Source organism: Lemur catta, chromosome 9 (genome assembly GCF_020740605.2).
Source record: "Lemur catta isolate mLemCat1 chromosome 9, mLemCat1.pri, whole genome shotgun sequence".
In the NCBI taxonomy this organism is placed as follows: domain Eukaryota; kingdom Metazoa; phylum Chordata; class Mammalia; order Primates; family Lemuridae; genus Lemur; species Lemur catta.
This window is the reverse complement of record NC_059136.1, coordinates 25,734,300-25,754,691: the sequence shown is the minus strand read 5'-3', so window position 1 is coordinate 25,754,691 and position 20,392 is coordinate 25,734,300. Positions and strand designations below refer to the sequence as shown.

Sequence of the window (20,392 nt, the reverse complement as noted above, 5' to 3'; positions counted from 1 at the left end):
GTATAACAGATCACCACAAACTTAGGGGCTTAAAACACAACAAATGTATCATCTTTCAGGTTTGTAGATCTGAAATGGGTCTCAATGGGCTAAAATCAAGGTGTCAGCAGGGATGTGCTGCTTTCTGGAGGCTCTAGGCATACCCTTTTCAACTTCCAGAGGAGCACCTGCATTCCTTAGCTCACAGTCCTCTTCCTCCATCTTCAGAGCCAGCAGTGCACCATCTGACCCTTCTGTAGTCACCTCCCTCTGACCACAGCCAGGAAAGGCTCGCTACTATTATGGACTCATGATCTCCCCACCTCAAGGTCCTTAACTTTAATCAGATCTGGGAAGTCCCTTTGGCCATGTTAAGTGGACACCTGTACAGGTTTTGGGGATTAGGATGTAGACATCTTTAGGTGCCTACCACAATCACCATCTCTAAGGATCTTGTGATCAAGAATTGTTCTTTCTCATGCTCTACTATTGCATGTTCTTCTTAACGCAGCTTTTATTCTTTTATTCTTAAGGTTTCTCTTTCCAGCTTTCTTCCTAGATGATATTCTCCATCCAGCAAAAGGACAGTTTAACTTTCTAAACTTTGTAGTCTTTTCTGGAACCAAAATTAGTTGAATCCCTAACAATCTGTGTTCAAGCTTTTCAATGTACACTCATCCTCTATCAGAGAGATAGCTTACATTTCTTACATACACAAAGGGTTCACTGACAATAACAATGAACACGGGAGACCATGGGACTGTTCTGGAAAGTCTTGCAGGCTGAACTCAGGGAAATTGCCTGAAGGATTTCCTTCCCCTACAGCTACCAGTCATTTTTAGCACAGGACAGCTCTGCTCACAGAACTCATAACTTCCACAAACTCAGAGAATCCCAAATTGCTTGTGCATTTTCCCACTTCCGTTTGAGGGCCGATTTTAAATCGATCACAGCGTTCACTGCTATTCTTCCTGCTACCAGCTTGGTAACAATAACTAGTATTAATCTAACCAAACACATCTACCTTTTAGCAAACTATATGAACTGAATTCATTCTATTTACTATTAGAGGTTCAGATTGCCAACCATTCTCTAGTGGCTCATGAAGAGTACTGAAACCTGAGTGTGTGCTATATACTTAGAAAAGCTCAATGTACCAGTTAGTACAATTTTAAGGTGTTTTGAATGTGACAAAAATATTGTCCAATAAACTCAATTGCAATGTAATCTTTAGCATCATTGTCTATTTGTTCTAGACCTTGTAATTTTTTAAAAACATGCTAGGAATGAAGGTTTGATAGACACACTAATCAAGTGGGGTATGGCTATGGATAGCCATAATTTTTGACTATCAGTTCAATGTCTTTTGGAGTTGTCTATTTAGGCTTTCTACATCTACAACCAATTTTCGTGATTTATATTTCTGTTAGGAATACTCCATTTCATCTAGGATATCATGTGGTCATTCAAAAATTATCTAATGAGTACATGCAGTGTGCCTACTGGGCAGTATTGAAGATGCTGGTGACAATACTGTGAAGCAGAAAGGTCCCTGCTATGACAGAGATCACCCAGAGGTGGAAGAAAACAGGTAATAAGCAAACAAATCAAGAAACAAGACAAGCTCAATAATGATAATCTTAAGAAAATATAGCAAAACTGGGTGATGGGAAAATAGAAGTAGTGGGAGATAAGGGAGCATTCTCAGACTGAGAACCTGAGAGGCAAAGTGAGTGAGGGCAGTAGCAGGAAACAGGATGAGAATGGGCAAGAAGGAACCAGATTCTGCAGGTTCTTGGAGGCCACAGAAGGAATCTGGCTTTTATTCTGAGAGCAACGGGGAGCTCCTCATTTGGGGGAGAGTTGAGCAAATTAATTTGGGGATTTTGAACCAATTATTGATTAGATGTTTGGCATATTAGGGAAATAGGAAGAAAAAGTGAATGACCAGTGAAAAAGAAAAAGTGAATGGGCATGAAGGGGGGAAGAGATGGGTGGGACTCTTGAAGGACTTGTGTCTCTAACAGAGACCAAGTTGTGCATGCAAGAGTAAAATGCTCTGGGTTTCACCTCATCAGGATCATTCTGGCTGACTGAGGGGAGGAAGTGGGGCAAGGGGATGCCAGGAGACCAAGTGATAACATGAGAAACATTTCAATGTGGCTACTAGAAAGGGACTCAAAGAGAGGGGTAGCAGTGGAGGTCATAGGAAATGAGTGGGTTCCAGATATATTCCAAAGATAATGTGGACAAAATTAGCCCATGTATTAGATATGGGGTACAAGCAAAAGAGGAGTAAATGATTCCAAAGGATCTAAGTGACTAAAAGTTGGGGTAACGCTTAAACTAAAGAATTGGATGGTTCTTTTGCAGCAAGAGTCTAAAGGAAGAGAAGTAAGGTAGAGGTGCTAGGGAAAGGGAAGGTATAGGAACTTGCAGAAATCCTGAGGCACGGCAGGTTAAAGAAAGTGTCAAGTGGTTGTCTAGAACAGGACAGGGGAAATACGGCTTGACAGCTAGGCAGCACTAAGGTTTTAAATCTTGGATGAGACCAATCAGAGCATGGGGACAGGTGGGGAATGGCAGAGAGTTGGATTTATTCATGTTTGTAGCTTTAAGAGACTACAAGGATGTAAGAGAGGTGAAAGGAAAATCACACTCAAGGTATCGAGTATGATAATGGAACACTGCCTCTTGCATCCTGCTACGGTATTTCCTTCTGGGTTCACTTTCTTCCATGCACCAACTAACTGTTTTTTGAAGAAGAGCCTATGCTTTAACTTTCTATATCACTATTTCTCTGCAGATACCTTCATTCCACATTACCTAGACTGATAATTTATCAGATATAGACTTCTGAAGTAAAAGTTATTTTCCCTGAACTCTTTTATTAGGTTACTAAGCATGAAATGTCTGATTTCCTTAAGTACTAAGTTTGACAGTTGGTATCTCTGACATTTCACTTTCTCATTATTTGTTTTATTTTTATTGTGAAGGTACATCCTCATCAGTCTTTCAAATGCACACTTTGGCTTGTGACTATCTTCCAAATTTTTTTTTAGAGCAATTTTTTGGAAACCATGCATAAGTCAAAAATTAGTGTTATTTTCGAATATGAGTTCTGTCATGGAACCAATGCAGTGCAGACAACTTGAAATATCAATGAAGTGTTTGGGAAGGATGTGGCTAATGAATGCACAGTATACATCAATGGTTTGAGAAGTTCCATTCTGGTGATTTTAATCTTGAAAATGAGCCATGTGGGCGACCTGAGACCAAGGTGGATAATGGTGAGCTGAAAGCTGTAGTGGAAGCAAGTCTGTCTCAACCTATGCGGGAATTACCAAAGTCTGACATTACTATTCCAACAATATTAGACCATTTGAAACAAATCAGTAAGGTAAAGAAGCTGGATAGATGGGTTCCACATGAATTAAGTGAGTGTCAGAAGAGAAATCGTCTTGAAGCTTGCCTTTCTTTGCTGTCAAGACATAAAGGTGAACCTTTCCACACCATATTGGTATGTGTGATGAAAAACAATTCTGTTTGACAATCGCAAGTGTTCAGCACAATGGTTGGATAAAGATGAAGTGCCGAAACAGTCCAAAACCGAATAGTCATAAAAAAAAAAAACAAAACCGCTAATGGTGTCTGTTTGGTGGTCCAGCGCTGGCCCAGTACAGCTTCATGAAACCTGGTCAAATAACTATAGCAGAAGTCTACTGCAACCAGTTGGATGAAATGATGAGGATGCTTGCGATTACGCAGCCGAGACTGGTCAAGAGAGACAGGCCAATCCTCTTGCAAGACAAAGCTCAACCACATGTCACAAAAACAACGCTGTTCAAACTATAGAAACTGGACTCAGAAACTTTCTAACTCATCCACTGAATACAGTCATCCAATGTATTCACCAGACCTTGCATCAACTGACTACCACTTCTTCCAGGCTTTGGACCACTTCTTGCAAGGAAAAATATTCAATTCTCAACAAGCTGTGGAAAACACCTTCTGAGATTTCATTGCCACTCACTCTCCAGGCTTCTTAGCTGCTGGCATAAACAAGCTACTGTTAAGATGGCGAAACTGTGTCAATAGATTAGGCACACACTTTGATTAATTGTATGCTTCTTGTTTGAGATAATATAATAAACTAAACTTTTGATCAGAAACCGGAATTTCATATTTAATGGCCTAATAAGATACTGTTCCAATGTTTTCTTGCATCTAGCAACGCTGATGAATACTCTGGTGTAAATGTCATTTTTTCTCATGGGTAGGGGATTTCTCTGGTAGAATTTCGAATTTTCACTATGTCATTATTATTCAGAAGTATACTACAATGTTTCTAGATGATCAATCTTATTCAATATTGTATAGGTTAATCTCAGCTGTTCTGGACTGACCCATACTTATCTCCAGAGCTGCCCGGAACATGGTACTGACACTTGGCCAAAGCTATGGCCAAGATAAGTGATGTTTGCAACCACGGGTTCCTGAGTTGTTTAGGGGCAGAACATATCCGCCTGTGAGCATTGTTTTTAGCAATCACAACTGGATTTACAACCTGTACCTGCTTTTGGTGGAGACTGGGCAGTTACACAGGTTGAGGTTGGTTATGCAGATGGAAAGTGTTTACCTGACCATCTCATAGCTCCCCACCAAAAAGAGGCATTAGGATTCCTCATACAGAGATGCTGTACACATAAGCCAGTGATGGGTTATAATTTGGAGAAAACACATGTCCAAGGATAAGCACCTGAGATTTTAGGTCTCTTAAATGAGTATCACTTTATTGCTGTTGCTGTATTGGATACTTTGCCTATAAACAAAGTCCTGTGAATCCTTTTGGCAAGCAAATATTTAAACTTATTAATGTATATTTAGCACATATATGTGAAAGGAACAATATTTATTAATTGAAGCATGAGAAAGAAAGCCTTTATAATGAAATATTATAAGAATCCACCTAATTTCCTGGTGAAAATAAATCTTTAAACTCCTCAAAGGTTTTGCTTCTTCTGACCTAAGCAGTCTTTCTTAAAATTACTTTCCATAGCGTATGACTGCCTAGTAGAAATATAATGCAAGCCACACGGATACTTTTAAAATTTCTACTACCCACATTAAAAAGAATAAAAAGAAAAGGTGAATTCCATTTTAATAATAGTTTATTTAACCTAATTAATGAAAAGTATTATTTCAACCTGTAATCCTGACTAACTATTAATGGGTATTTTACATTCTGTTTTCATACTAAGTCTTTGAAATCTGCTGTGTATTTGTACACTTACAGCACATGTCAATTCAGACTGGTCACATTCAAGTGCTCAACAACTGCTCATGGGTATCAGAATGGGCAGTATAACTACACAGTCTAAGAATGACTCTAATTATTCAGTAACTTTAGATAATAATAAGCCATATCATTTCAGAAAATGGTTGCATGGCTTCCCCATTGCTACTATTAAATAGTCCATTTCTTTCTGCCAAGTTACACACTTACATTCTTGATCTATTTCCCCTTTCTGTTCCATAGTCAACAGGCCCTCAAATGCTGCCATGTTTATTCCATTTTTCTCTTTCCTGACATGTTAATCCCTGTATCCATACTGTTCCTTTGTCTGATACCTCTTAACTGGGAGAAAGATGATATGGATATATTCTTTGTTCATATGTGCAGATCTAGCCATTAATTAATTTATAAATAAGATACTGTATTTTCAAATGTTATAGCATTACAGCATCCAATAGAAGTGAGTTATGACTAATACCCAATCTTTCATCATAGTGACCCAGTACCACAGGGGTCTCATGCTATCCCAGGAAAGGCCTGTGGTGGGCCAACTGTGATTTTTCTGCCTCAAGTTGAAAATTATCAACTGATATGGGTAACTAAATTTCAAATATTCACCAATCACAATGAAAAAACACCTTGTTTTTAGGCCACATAGATTTGCTAATACTGGTCTTCACAAAAGTTTGATAAATGTGTTTTCCTAACTTATGCATTTTGTATCTGATATAAATTTTATTTCACAATATGAATGTCTTGATGTCTAGTAAGTTTTTAACATTGGCTAAAGGCTGAAATGCCTGCAGTGGCCACTGGCTCTCTCTATAGTAGTAATCCTCTAACATCCAGAAAGTATGTCACTAAAGCCATGGAATATCTGTTACAGAGTCTTTTATAAGTGAATTTTCTGATATAATAAGCCTGAAACATTTGCTAAATGTCTTGTGAAATCCATACTCTTTGAAAGGTTTCCCTCCTGTATGGATGCTCTAAAGTTTATTAAGGCTGATGCAATGGTTTAAAGAGTTTCCTCATTCACTGTATGTGAAATTTACAAAGACTGCAACATACACTAACAGCCTTCCCATAAAGTTATAAGAAATCTATAAGGTTTCTTTCCATTAAGAATTATTTGATTAACATTACGATAAGACACTCATTGCAGGTCTTTCTACCAAATGATCCTGTCTGTAAGGTTAAATGTAAAACACAGAACTAGAAATAGCTAGAAAAACTCAACAAGCTTCATTAAAAATTTATAAAAAGAAGCAATCATTATTCACTTTGTACATGAATAGATACTAACGCATATTTCCATCCTTAATGATTCTCCTTTTAGTAATTAATCCATTTAAGCAGTCTGTTAATATTACAATTTTACAGAGGTAACAAAAAATTATATATAATTCATATGTAAGATTGTAGCCTTAAATCTAAATTCTACTAATCCCTTTAGTGTGCTAAAAAACAGTAAAGGCAAATAAGTTGAAGAGTAACAAATGCATTAACTTCGTTACTGTAAAAAGAAAAAAAAAATAAGTAAACTTCCTAGTCACTGGACGCTTCTCTGTTAAGATGAACATAGAATTAAGTGAAAGGGGGTAGGAGGGAGGAGGTGTTTCTTTAACACTTCATCAGAGCAAACACTTCCTGAAAATTTATATATGGAACTCAGCTTTCTGAAATCACAATGCCACCTTCTCGCACGCTCTTCTCCCACAATTCTGTATCACTAACTCTTACTCTCCCTCCAAAACCCAAAAGGAAACCCTTTCCAGAGCTAACTCCTACATGTCAGGTGTTATTCCTCCAGGCTTCCGTAACTCCTGGTACAACCTCCAGTGAGGCACTTTCTGCACTGTACTGTAATTAAGACCACAAATGCCTATAGGCCCAAACCTGTAAGACCAAGGATCTTACAGGGACCTTTTACATCCCCAGAACCTAGTGTCTGGTATACAGCATATATTCAACAGTTTTTAAAGAAATTATTCTATCTGGAGTTATTCAAATATCTCTAAAATTATACTTCATAGAAAATTATGTTATTATTTCATAAGTATTAGAGGCTATTTTAGTTGCTTTGTTTCCCTGTAATCTTCCAAGACTTTAAAAAAAAAATTAGGAGGGAAGAACAAGGCAATGGCATTGTATTACTAAAATATGATTCAGTTGTTATTTTCCTAAGAAACTTTACAATAATTAGAACTCTGGTCACATATTAACCAAATAAATCTTACACACTAAAGATGTCTCATGGGAAAATGTACTTACCCTGACATCAGTAGCATCTCCATGCCTGATAATACTGGCCCACGTGGTTGGCTCACTATTGCTTTCAAAATAATGAAAGACCTTTAATACTCGCTCCATTGCACCAGGGGAACGTTCCATGCCAGTACCCATGTGAGTCTTAGTACTTGAATTTGGTGTGTGATTCAAGTTTGGGTCAAGGTAAGCAGCTGCCATTATTTTGCTAGATGCTAGGTATCTGTCATATTCTGTTAAGACAAAAAAATCATTTTCAGTGTACAATATTTGAAATATACCAATTACAATGTGATATGTTGATATTTATATTAACACTGTTCTACATTCTCTCTCCATGATATATGGAGAAAGAGCTTAAGGAGAATAGAGACATAATCTACCAAAATAATCACTGTGTCCCCCACACCCAAAGCAGTACTTGATTTATAGTAGAATAAATTATTTGTTAAACAAATTATTAAAAGGCTAGGATTTCTATTTCAGCTATGTCAGAAATTCAGTTTTTTATAAACAATGTAACTTAACATCCCAACCTCTTTTCTTACCACAGCCTTTATATTTGTGGGCAAATCTCATAGCAAAGCCAAATTTGTTAATTTGTTGCCTACTTTTGAAAACTTTTACCTAACAGAAAAGTTCTTTCTGTATGCAAGAAAAATTCAATGAGTAGTCATTATATATACTAGGCATTGGTGAGTAAAAACACTATAATTAAAACAAGGTCTTCCTGCTTAGTCAAGTCACTGTTTAACAGGAGAAACAGATGCAGAACTGAAAATAAATCAAAAAGGCATAAACAGTTAAATTTTTAAAAGTGCAACAGAGGACTTCCATTTTAGTATGAAGGAATAGCTTGGGTAAGACTAGAACTCCCACTAAGAAAAGTCAGGAAATCCAGATCAAATTTATTTATTTATTTTTGAGACAAGGTCTCGCTCTGTCACTTGTGCTAGTGTGTGGTGGCATCATCATAGCTCACTGCAACCTCAAATTCCTGGGCTCAAGTGATTCTTCTGTCTCACCCTCCCGAGGAGCTGGGACTACAGGCGTGTACTACAATGCCTGGCTGATTTTTCTATTTTTTGTAGAGGCAGGGTCTTTCACTTGCTCAGGCTGGTCTCCAACTACTGGCCTCAAGCCAGAATAAAAATTTTTTTAAAACCCAAACAATGTTTGAAGGGCTTCTGACAGAGACATACAAGTGACACAGATGGAAGCAAGAAATAATACTTAACAGCTGCCTTTTCCCACAAAGCGTTTGCCAACACTGGGCCCTCAAGAGCCTGAAGAGCCAAGAAAAGGCTACTCATTAGAGAGAAACCAGCAGAGCTGTTGGCAGCGAGAGGCCAAATCATGACCATGAGGGCCCAGGATTCCAGTGAGAAGGGCAGAGACTGAGTCAAACACTCTGCTGCTTGTCTCCTTAGACAGGTACTGAATTCTGAACGTGAAGTGAGAGGGAGCCTCTGAAAGCATAGTGAAAGGTAGAGAGGGCTTAGCAAACAGGAATTGAACTTCAGGATTCACCAGGAATTCTCACGACATCCCCAGGCTCACAGCAAGAACACATGGGTGCAGAAGCAGAGAGAGAACTTGTAAACCTGGAGCACAGTTTCTGCTCCGATCCATCATGAATGGGATTTAGTGACCAGGCTTCACCCTACCTGCCCAGCAAAGGGTCAACCCTCTGGAGAGAAAAATGGCATCAAAGCACAAATAGTATTTTTTTCATCCACAATATCTTCTATCTGGCAAAAATATGAACAGGTATGGCAGCATAGCAAAAGGGGAAAAAAAAAAACCATAAACCAAGTCAAAACAACAAAAACGGAAGAGAAAAATATATGTACCATGTATCACAGAAAAAAGCTAATACCCTTTATATATACAAAAACTCTCTTAAAATGAGGGGGAAAGTTACTGAAAAATGGGCTAAAGATATGAACAGACAATCCATTAAAAAATATATAAAGTGTTGGCAAGGATGTAGAGAAATTGGAACCCTACTACATTGCTGATAAGAATGTGAAATGGTGCCACAGCTATGGAAAAGGTTTGGCAGTTCCTCAAAAGGTTTAAACACAAAGTTACCATATGACATAACAATTCCACTCGTAAGTATATATCCAAGAGAACTAAAAATATACATCCAAATAAAAATTTGCATGTGAATGTTCACAGCAGCATTATTCATAATAGTAAAAAAGTGAAAATAAATCCAAATGTCCATCTATGGGTGAATGGATAAACAAAATGTAGTATACCTAACAATGAAATATTGTTCTGCAAAAAAGGGAAGTACTGACACATGCTACAACGTGAATAAACCTCAAAAACATTACACTAAGTCAAAGACGACAGACATAAAAGACCACAAATGGTATGATTCTTACATGGAATGTCTACAATATGCAAACCAATAGACACATAAAGTAGAAGGGTAGAGTTTGGAATAACTGCTAATAGGTAAGGAGTTTCTGTTGGGGATGATGGAAATGTTCTGGAATTAGACAGCAGTGATGATTATACAACATTGTGAATATACTAAAAAAAATACTCAATTGTACATTTTGAAGTAGTTAAACTGGTGAATTTTAAATTATGGGAATTTTTACTCAATAAAAAATGTAAACATATAAACTGTCAAATGATATTTTAAAAAACAAATAGCAGTACTCTGTTGGCAAGGGTGTGAAGAAAGAGGCACTCTCATACATTGCTGGTGGGAATGCAAATGGGTATAATCTTTATGACAGGCAATTTAGCAACACCTAACAAAACTACATGTGCCTTCACCTACTGACCCAGCAATGCTGCTTCTAGGAATTTATGCCAAAAATATACTGTTATCGACCCAATATTTGTGTCCTCCCAAAATTCACAAGTTGATACCCTCTCCCCGATGTTACAGTATCACAAGGTGTGTGTGTGGCGGGGGGTCTTTGGGAGGTAATTAGGATTAGATGAGGTCATAAGGGATTATGACCCCTATGAGTGGGATCAGTGCTCTTATATGAGTCACAAGAGAGCTGGCTTCCTCTCTGCTCTCCAGTAATATGCTGGAGGACGTAAGTGCGCAGTCTGCAACCTGGAAGAGGGCCCTCCCCAGAACTCAACCACACTGGCACCCTGATCTAGGACTTCCATCCTCCAGAACTGTGAGAAATAAGTTTCTATTGTTTATAAGCCACCTGGTTTATTATATATTTTGTTATAGCAGCCTGAGCTAAGACATTATTTACAACAATATGAAAATACATGTGCATAAGATTATTCACTACAGCCTTGCAAAGTATTGGGAAACGCCTAAAATGCCCATATATGGGAGAGTAACTGAATAAACTATGGTACATTCCCATAATGCAGTACTGTGAATCTGTTGGGAGAAAAATAAAATACAAGATCTTTATAGTTATGATTTCCAGAACATATTGTTAAGTTCAAAACCCAAAGTGCAAAGGATAGCCACAGTATATCCTTTGCATAAAAGGGAGAAATAAGAAAATATAAATTTGTCTGCTCGTATGTGCAAAATAACCCCACAAAGTAGAAATGGGAGACCAGTGATACTGGTTACACATGGGGGAGGTAGGACCAAGATGGAAGGAGCAGGAATAGGGGGTGTGGTATGGGATGACACTTCTGAGTATACTTGAGTATACCCTTCTAACTTTTGGTACCACATAGAAGACCTGAACAGCACAATTAAAAAACTCGATTTAAGTAACATATTAATAGAAATTGACACTATATCCAATAGGGTAACACATAATCATTGCAAGTGCACATGAACTATTTTCTAATATTGGTCATATGCTGAGTTAAAAAGCAAGATTCAATAAATATCAAAGAAATATCAAAAATTATTCAGAGTATATTCTGTGTTTAGCATTAGGCTAGACAACAATTATAAAATAACTAAAAAATCCTCCATTGTCTGAAAATCAAGCAATATATTTCAAGTAACCCATCAATCAAAAAGGAACTGAAAGGCCGGGCGCGGTGGCTCACGCCTGTAATCCTAGCACTCTGGGAGGCCGAGGCGGGTGGACAGCTAGAGGTCAGGAGTTCAAGACCAGCCTCAGCAAGAGCGAGACCCTGTCTCTACTAAAACTAGAAAGAAATTATCTGGCCAACTAAAATATATATATAGAAAAAAATTAGCCGGGCATGGTGGCACATGCCTGTAGTCCCAGCTACTGGGGAGGCTGAGGCAGTAGGATCCCTTAAGCCCGGGAGTTTGAGGTTGCTGTGAGCTAGGCTGACGCCATGGCACTCACTCTAGCCCGGGCAACACAGCGAGACTCTGTCTCAAAAAAAAAAAGGAACTGAAAGCATTCTGAATTGAATGGTACAGTGAAAAGAAATTCCAAAACTCTGAATGCAGACAGAGCTGTGCTTACATTAAAATCTATACATTTAAAAGTGTGTATTAGAAATGAAGATTGAAAATCAATCATCTAAGTATGCATATCTAACAGGACAACTTAGAAGCAGAACAAAATCAAGTTATTTTTTTCCAAAAGAATAAAATTAGTATGATTCTAGTAAGACTAATCAAGAATAAAAAGAGGCAAAAGAATCTAGCAATATCAAGAATAAAGAACAGATAAGAACAGTAATGTAATAAGAGATGAGATTCACACAATAATAGATTATGAATAATTTCACCCCAATGATTTTAAAGATTTGATAAACACAATTCCTTGCAAAACACAACTTAGCAAAACTGAAACAAATATAAAACTGATACAGACCTATTCTATGATATTGAAAACAATCAATCTATAATTAAAGTTCTTCCCACAAAGGAATTATTTGAATTCTTCCAATAAAGAGAGAAATAACAATCTTATAGAAATTCTTCCAGAGAACAAATATGAAACATTTCCCAACTTGTTTTATGAGACCAATAAAATACGGGGTGTCCCAAAAGTCACCATGCATAGGGAAAATGGCAAATTATAGCTAAATGTACCTTTATTTACAAGATAGTCATTACAACATTGTTCCTTTGTATGGAGACTTTTGGGACACTCTGTAATGATATCAAAACCTGATAAGGACAAAACAAGAAAGGATATAAGTCATTCCTTCTTATAAATACAGACACAAAAATCCTACCAAACTTTTATCAAATTTAATTCAGCAATATTTAAAAATAATATGTCACGACCAAAAGGAGTTTATTCTAGGAATGCAAAGGTAGTTATATATTAAAAAAGCAATCAATGTAATTCACATTTTCAGAAAGAAGAGCCAAAGTTATCTCAATACATGCAAAAAAAAAATCTGATAAAGTTTACCAACCATTCATGATAAAAACTCTTAGCAAACTAGAAATAAGAAGAGATTTCCTTAATCTGATGAAGAGTTATCCACACGGAATTTAAATAACGGTGGAAAAAACCTCCCCCTCCAAAGACAAGAAATAAGACACAGATGCCCACCATTACCACTTCTGTAGGACATTGTTCTAGAAGTCACTGCCAAGTGCCATAGGCAAAAAATAATAATAAAGGAAGTAAGACATAAGGATTGGGAAGGAAAAATAAAACTATTATTTACAGGGTATGTATGTAAAACTGTCATTTTGCACAGATTATACATAAAGAAAATCTAAAAGAATCTACGGATAAACTATCTGAATTAATAAATGAATTTAGCAGCCAGGTGTGGTGGCTCACACCTGTAATTCTAGCACTTTGGGAGGCTGAGGCACAAGGATCATCGGAGCCCAGGAGTTCAAGACCAGCCTGGGCAACATAGCAAGACCTTATCTCTTCAGAAAAATAAAAAAATAAAAATAGCTAGGTGTGGTGGGTGGTACACTCCTGTAGTCCCAGCTACTTGGGAGTAAGTGAGGAGGATTGCTTGAGCCTGGGAACTGGAGGTTGCAGTGAGCTCTGATCGCACCACTGCACCCCAGTCTGCACAACAGATCAAGACTCTGTCTCAAAGAAAAAAAAAAAAAATTTTAGCAAGGTTCCTCGACCAAACAAATTCAACTACTTCTTATTATTTTAGCTATCTCTTTTGCACCCCAAACTGGACAGTGAAGACAAATAAATAAAGCATAGTACCAACTGCTTCCCAGGAAAAAACACAAAAGATACATTGCATCTCAAGGGTGGTCAGAAGATATACTACCAAAGAAAAAATACTATTATAATATTGAACATGTCAGGGGAGAAGTTAAACCAAAATATGACATAATCCAAATATACCTCTGTGGCCCAAAAACCAATAGTGAAATCCTTCATATGTCTTCAAAAAGTAAGCCAAAACATTTTTTAAAAGATAAACCCCTGTTACAGTGTTACCAGACTGAAGTTTTCCATGATAGAATGTGACTGTTTTACAGTTTCATTCTTTATCTGCTTTATCCTATTTGTGCTATCAGTTCTAAAACAGGCAACATATCAAGCCTTCCTCAACTCCCTCCAGGTCATTCTGTGCCTGATTTTATTAACAACCACACAAGTCCCCTGTTGGTGGCATTCATGTGTCTTCATGTTTGTCTTTATGTTGGTCTTGAGGATTCTGAGATCCTGGCATCTGGGTCACCTCTTTGGGCAGTCACCATGGGTTAGTCAGTTGGAGGAATGGCCTCAACTATGAATGAGAAGTCCCAAGAGTTGCTTTCTGCTACACTGACTATTCTGTTTCAACCAATTAACAGACGTCTCTGTGTTGTTTGTGTGGTTCTGTATTTGTTTCTGGCCTCTAGCTAAAGTTGAACAACTGGGACTGCCAATTCTCTTTGGTGTGTCTCTAAATGAAAAAAAGCCTTTTACCCTTCTGACCACAGAACGGTAGTCTTTTACGGGGCTCTATTTATCACTGTAGTCCTTCTGTATCTGTGGCCAATTGTAGTTTTTAGAACTTTTCAAGATTAACCATTCATAGCAATCTGCTATTTTTGTACACCACAGATTATCTTTTTAAAAAATTATCAAAGAAGAGGAAATAAAAAGATTTTAAAACTTGAAACTGTTTTTACATGGGTTAGACCAGTGCTCCTCAAACTAGCTGTGATGAAGGACCAGTTTTGTTTTAATTTCCAACCTGTCACAGACCAATACTTTTCTAAAAATACAATGGAAAGGAACTTCTAGAAAAATAAAGTTTAAAAAAAGACATACAAAAGCCAAATACAAAATTTCTATCATTTGAGTCAATAAACATAAAATGACCATCAAATTGCTACAAAGGTTTCAAGACGCTTACGCTAAATTTCCATCCTTACCTTGTCCTAGGAGTTGCAGCACCAACACTAGAATCTGCTGACCACCCTTTACTGAGTCCTGGCACTTAATAGCTCTAACTTCTCAGCCAGACTGTCTGGCTTCAATCACTGTAGGAAAACAGTTCAAATGACACTAGAATGGGAATGGTGGTCAGTGACTGCTGCTGAGTTGTCCACCACTTCAAGTCTCCCTTTAATTAACATCGGAAGCACCTCAAGGGTTCTTAGTGCCTAGCTTTTAATCTTCTCTTGAAAGAAGTAGGCAATCTCAAGTCAAAATGTGAGGAAACACGGTGTTAATAAACACAACCTGCACTCTGATATAAATGCTACATAAAACAGCACATACAAAATAGGGAGAAAAATACAAGGAGCATTATAAACACCTTATTCCTTACTCCAGAATTCCCTCATTTATAATCACTGTAAATATTAAGATCCCACAAAGAGAACCATCTCATTATGCTTAAGTATGCTGGCCCTTTAATAAAACTTGAGACATTTGCTAAAGCAGTAAAAGGGGTGGGAAAGTGTTGGAAGAGAGTAGCTGGTTGCTAGACCATGAGGAATAAGCAAAGAAATGAAAATCGATACAGCTAAATTAAAAGAAATTAAGACATAAAGAAACTTGAAGAGTTTTAAGAATTTGGGTAATACTCCCCAAGTGAATCCTTAAACAAACTAGACTGGTGTAAAAGTTGTCTTCTCCCTAATTCTGGACTTTAAGGCTTGGATTTATTTTCTCATAATTTCCTAAAATGATTTTACTAGACAGAGAAACTAACACAGAAATGCTTAAATGGGGCCGGGCGCGGTGGCTCATGCCTGTAATCCTAGCACTCTGGGAGGCCGAGGCAGGTGGATCGCTCGAGGTCAGGAGTTCGAGACCAGCCTGAGCAACAGTGAGACCCCGTCTCTACTAAAAATAGAAACAAATTAGCTGGCCAACTAAAATATATATAGAAAAAATTAGCCGGGCATGGTGGCGCATGCTTGTAGTCCCAGCTACTCGGGAGGCTGAGGCAGTAGGATCACTTAAGCCCAGGAGTTTGAGGTTGCTGTGAGCTAGGCTGACGCCACGGCACTCACTCTAGCCAGGGCAACAAAGCAACACTCTGTCTCAAAAAAACAAACAAACAAACAAACAAAAAGAATTGCTTAAATGTTCAATATGCTCTTCTTCCAATGTGACTGCGATACTCTCCTATCAAGAGGTAGAGTATGCACTCGCCTCCTTTGAATCTGGGTGAACTTCTGGCTAAGTTCACTAAGAATCTGGCTAAGAGACTTCCTAGACTAGGTCACAAAGGTGACCAAAAGAAAAATAACTGAAAAAAGGTGACCAAGATTCCCTTTGTTTTTTTGGAACCCAGCCACTATGTTATAAGGACGCTCAAGCAGCCCAAGGAAAGGACCAAAGACTCACAGCCTGGGGTCAGCTTTGAGCTGAAGTCAACATTTTTAATGGGAAAGGAAGAGAGCAAAAGAATCAAGGACAAACACCATATAATCATTTTAATAGATGCTAAAAAGCACCTGATAAAATTCAATGTCCCTTCATAATAAAAACTCTCAATAAATTGGGTATAGAAGAAAACATACCTCAACACAATAAAGGCCGTACAAGACAAACCCAAACTGATTATCATACTGAACGGAGAAAAATTGAAAGCCTATCCAGTAAGACCTAGAACAAGAAAAAGATGACCACTTTCACCACTTCTATTCAACATAGTACTGGAAGTCCTAGCCAGAGCAGTTAGGCAAGAAGAAAGAAAGAAAAGACATACAAATTGTAAAGGAAGAAGTCAAATTAGCCTTGTTTGTAGATGACATGATCTTATATTTGGAATAACCTAAAGACTCCACCAAAAATCTATTAGAACTGATAAGCAAATTCAGTAAAATTATAGGATACAACATCAACATACAAAAATCAAAAGCATTTCTATACACTAACAGCAATCACTATGAAAAGAAAGCAATCTCATTTACAATTGCTACCAAAAAAGAAAAAAAAAATACCTAAGAATAAATTTAACCAAAGAAGTGAAAGATCTATAGAAGGAAAAATATAAAACACTGGTAAAAGCAACTCATAAGGGCATACAAAAAAATGGAAAGATATTCCATGCTCATGGATTAGAAAAATTAATATTGTTAAAATGTCTATGCTACTCAAAGTGATCTACAGATTCAATGCAATCCCTATCAAAATACCAATGACATTCTTCACAGAAATAAAAAAAAAAATCCTAAAATTCATATGGAACCAACAAAAGACTCTCAATAGCTAAAGCAATCTTGAGTAAAAAGATGAAAGCTGGAGGCATTACACTACCCGATTTTAAATTATGCTACAAAGCTACAGTAACCAAGTCAGCATGATACTGGCATAAAAACAAGACACACAGACCAATGGAACACAACAGAGAATCCAGAAATGAATCCACATTCTTACAGCCAACTCGTTTTCAACAAAAGTGCCAAGAATATACATTGGGGAAAGGACAATCTTTTAGACCCCATCTTTCAGCATATACAAAAATCAACTCGAAATGGATTATAAACTTTTAAATATAAGACCTGAAACTAAGAAACTACTAAAAGAAAACACTGGGGAAATGCTATGGGACACTGGGCTGGGCAAAGACTTTGGGTAAAACTCCAAAAAAACACAGGTTAAAAAAAGCAAAAATAAATCAAAAATAGACAAATGAGATTACATCACATTAAAAAGCTTCTTCACAGCAGGGAATCAACAAAGTGAAGAGAAAACTTATAAAATGGGAGAAAATACACGCAAACTATCCATCCAATAAGGGATTAATAACCAAATATACAAGAACTCAACAGCAAAAAAACACAATATTCCAATTTAAAAATAGGCCAAAGAGCTGAAAAGATATTTCTCAAAAGAAGACATACAAATGGTCAACAAGTATATGAAAAAATGCTCAACAACACAATCAGGGAAATGCAAATTAAAACCACAATGAGGTGTGGTGGTCTCCCAGCACTTTGGGAGGCCAAGGTGGAAGGACAGCTTGAGGCCAGGAATTTGAGACTAGACTGGGCAACACAGGGAGACTCCATCTTACTTAGTGCCGGGATGAAATTTCTGGACTGCAGGACAGAAAGAGCAACCCAAACAGAGTCCAATGAGAAGAGGGCAGGGCAACTAGGATACGCCAGGCAAGTCACGCAGAGAAAAAGTTCCAAAACGATCCATGGAGCACCCCTTGAACATTTGGGCATCTGGATTCATCGGTTCCTTAAATTAGTTTTATCTACTGGTTCATAGTGAAAAAATAGCTTCCAAGTATTTAATAGCCTTCAATCATCATCTTAACACGCTAGAAGTCTCTTAAAACTATGTTCTAGCAATTAGTTTTTTAAAAATTAAGTTTGGAGTAGCTGGTGTCGTACATTGAGATATGAGCCAAGAGGACTGGATTTAAATCCAGCTCCACAAATATTCACTGTTAACATTTCAACACATCATTTATCATGACTATTTTTGAATTTACCAACAATGTAGTTATATCATTGATTCCACAGGACCATCACAAGAATTAACCACGTAAACATGTACAGGTACAATGAGGTCTATAAAGTGCTATGTAATATAACAATGATGATGCCAATGATTACACACCAAACACTTGTATACTGGGCATGTATGTGGCAAGATTCTATTAATTCATTTGATCCATACACTAACCCTATGTGATAAGCTCTACCAGTAACCTCATTTACAAATAAGGACACTGAGGCAGTGAGAGGTCAAGTGACTTACCCAAGTTTCCATAGCTAATAAAACCTACATGTGTTGGCTACAAAGTCTGTGTTTTCTTCCACCTCATACTAGATACATGCCACTCCAAGTATGGTCCACAAACCAGCAGCAGAGTAACTATGTGGGAGCCTGTGAGAAAGGCAGAACCTAGAGTCCCACCACAAACTTACTGAATCAGAATCTACTTCAACAAGATCAGTGGGTAATCCATGTGCAAATGACAAGTCTGGGAACCATAGCACTGGGTCAACTGTATCAAAACTAAAAAGCTATATTACAATTTCCTTTATCATATTTATTTACTTTCCACCAACTAATTCATGCTTTCCACCCACCTCTCCCCAGACAACACGTTAGAGTAGATGATGTATAAGATGCTATTCTAGGTCATCAGGACAGAGTGATAAAGAGAAAACATTCCCTGACCCTCTGGCACTCTGAAGAAAGATCAAGAGACACAGTGCTAGGGGTCAAGGCTGGGAACAGAACAGGTATAGCCCAGAGTTGGGGCATGTTCAGGAAAGGATTCCTACAGAATATGAGGTCTAATCTAAGATAAATAAAAACAAGCAAAAGTTATACCCACCAAAAGATTGGTGTAGGTGAGAGTCATCCAGGGAGAAAACACAAAAGGGAGAAAACACAAAAGCCAATGAGGCTTTAATTTGAATAGCAGGAGAGCAGGACAAGGACCAGCTCCAGAGGCAGCTGAGGAGTCTGGCTGTGTTAGGATGTGCACCCAGGAAGCACTCACAGTTTGAAAGCTTTTGTTATGATCCAGATAGATTAACTGTGGCTTAAGAAGCAGAAAGATTTGAGAGCTATGAAAAAGTCAAGAGGACAGGGACTGAAAAATTGCATAAACTTAAGGGAAAGTCGCCAGCCATTTTAAGGAAAATGATACCATTCTGTTGAGATAAGGAACACAACAGGGGAGATACTGTCTGCTTGGGGAAAGGGAATGAGCAGAAAGTACAAGAATTATTTCCATTTGATACTTGTTCCATGCTTAAATGCCCAAACTTGTGCTGGAATGAAGGTGGCACTTCATGCCCACAGTGAAGGAGGGTTGGGGGAAGCAAGAAGCATAGACTCCTGGAAGTTTCCTCTGGAAAGGGAAAGCCTTGGTCTAGCCCCATCTGATGGGGGGAAGTGGCTGGGGAGCACATATAATGACTCAGATATTTTGATTTGGGCTCTTGAAGCCTTCTAAAAATAATTAAAATTTCATAGCTGTCACTGAATGTTATCTTCCTCAGAAGTATATTTATCATTGGGAAAATACTCCCATGGGCACCTTCTCTTTTTAGGGGGCACATTTTATAAAATCAAAACAGCATAATTGCAGACTCTCTGTGGAGTTAAAGCATGATTTTCCTGGAGCCTGCCCAAATGTTCACAGCCTGTGGAGCAACCTGTCTTGGCTCCCAGGCAGCCAGCCTCTAGGCTGGGCGTGTTCCTTGATGTCAACCTCAAGTGGCACTGCTGTGATCCATTACTTCCTAAAGATGCATCCTGACGTATCTCCACACTTGCACACTGAAAAACGTAACATCTTGATTAATTTCCTTAGAAATGTCACAAAAATAACAACACTCTGAAGTTTTTTGGTCATTGCAAAGATCTTGATTATGAAATGAGAAAATGCTTAAAGAATGAGTGTATATGAAAAAAGAGGACCAAGAGCAGGGAGCAGGGCAATGCAATGTGAAAGAGATTTTTTCAACCCTCCAGAGGAATCTGAAAAATAAATTCTATTTTCACACAATGCCTCAGCTGAAAAGAAGACCTAAGGACT

At 37.7% G+C, this 20,392-nt stretch overlaps 1 protein-coding gene and 1 pseudogene across 10 annotated transcripts in view; one reads left to right on the top strand and one right to left on the bottom strand.

Annotated features, from left to right (window-relative positions):
- The window catches only part of PTK2 (protein tyrosine kinase 2), a 258,855-nt gene that overhangs the window by 177,186 nt on the left and 61,277 nt on the right, over positions 1 to 20,392 (bottom strand). For 9 of the 10 annotated variants that reach the window (XM_045560796.1, XM_045560797.1, XM_045560799.1 and 6 more), the window contains one exon: positions 7,550 to 7,776. In XM_045560796.1, coding sequence (XP_045416752.1) covers positions 7,550 to 7,744 — 195 coding nt within the window. In that variant the 5' untranslated portion in view covers positions 7,745 to 7,776. Of the gene's footprint in view, positions 1 to 7,549; positions 7,779 to 20,392 lie in introns of those variants that run through there. The other variant, XM_045560800.1, reaches the window with a different exon arrangement.
- LOC123644601 lies at positions 20,103 to 20,345 on the top strand (annotated as a pseudogene).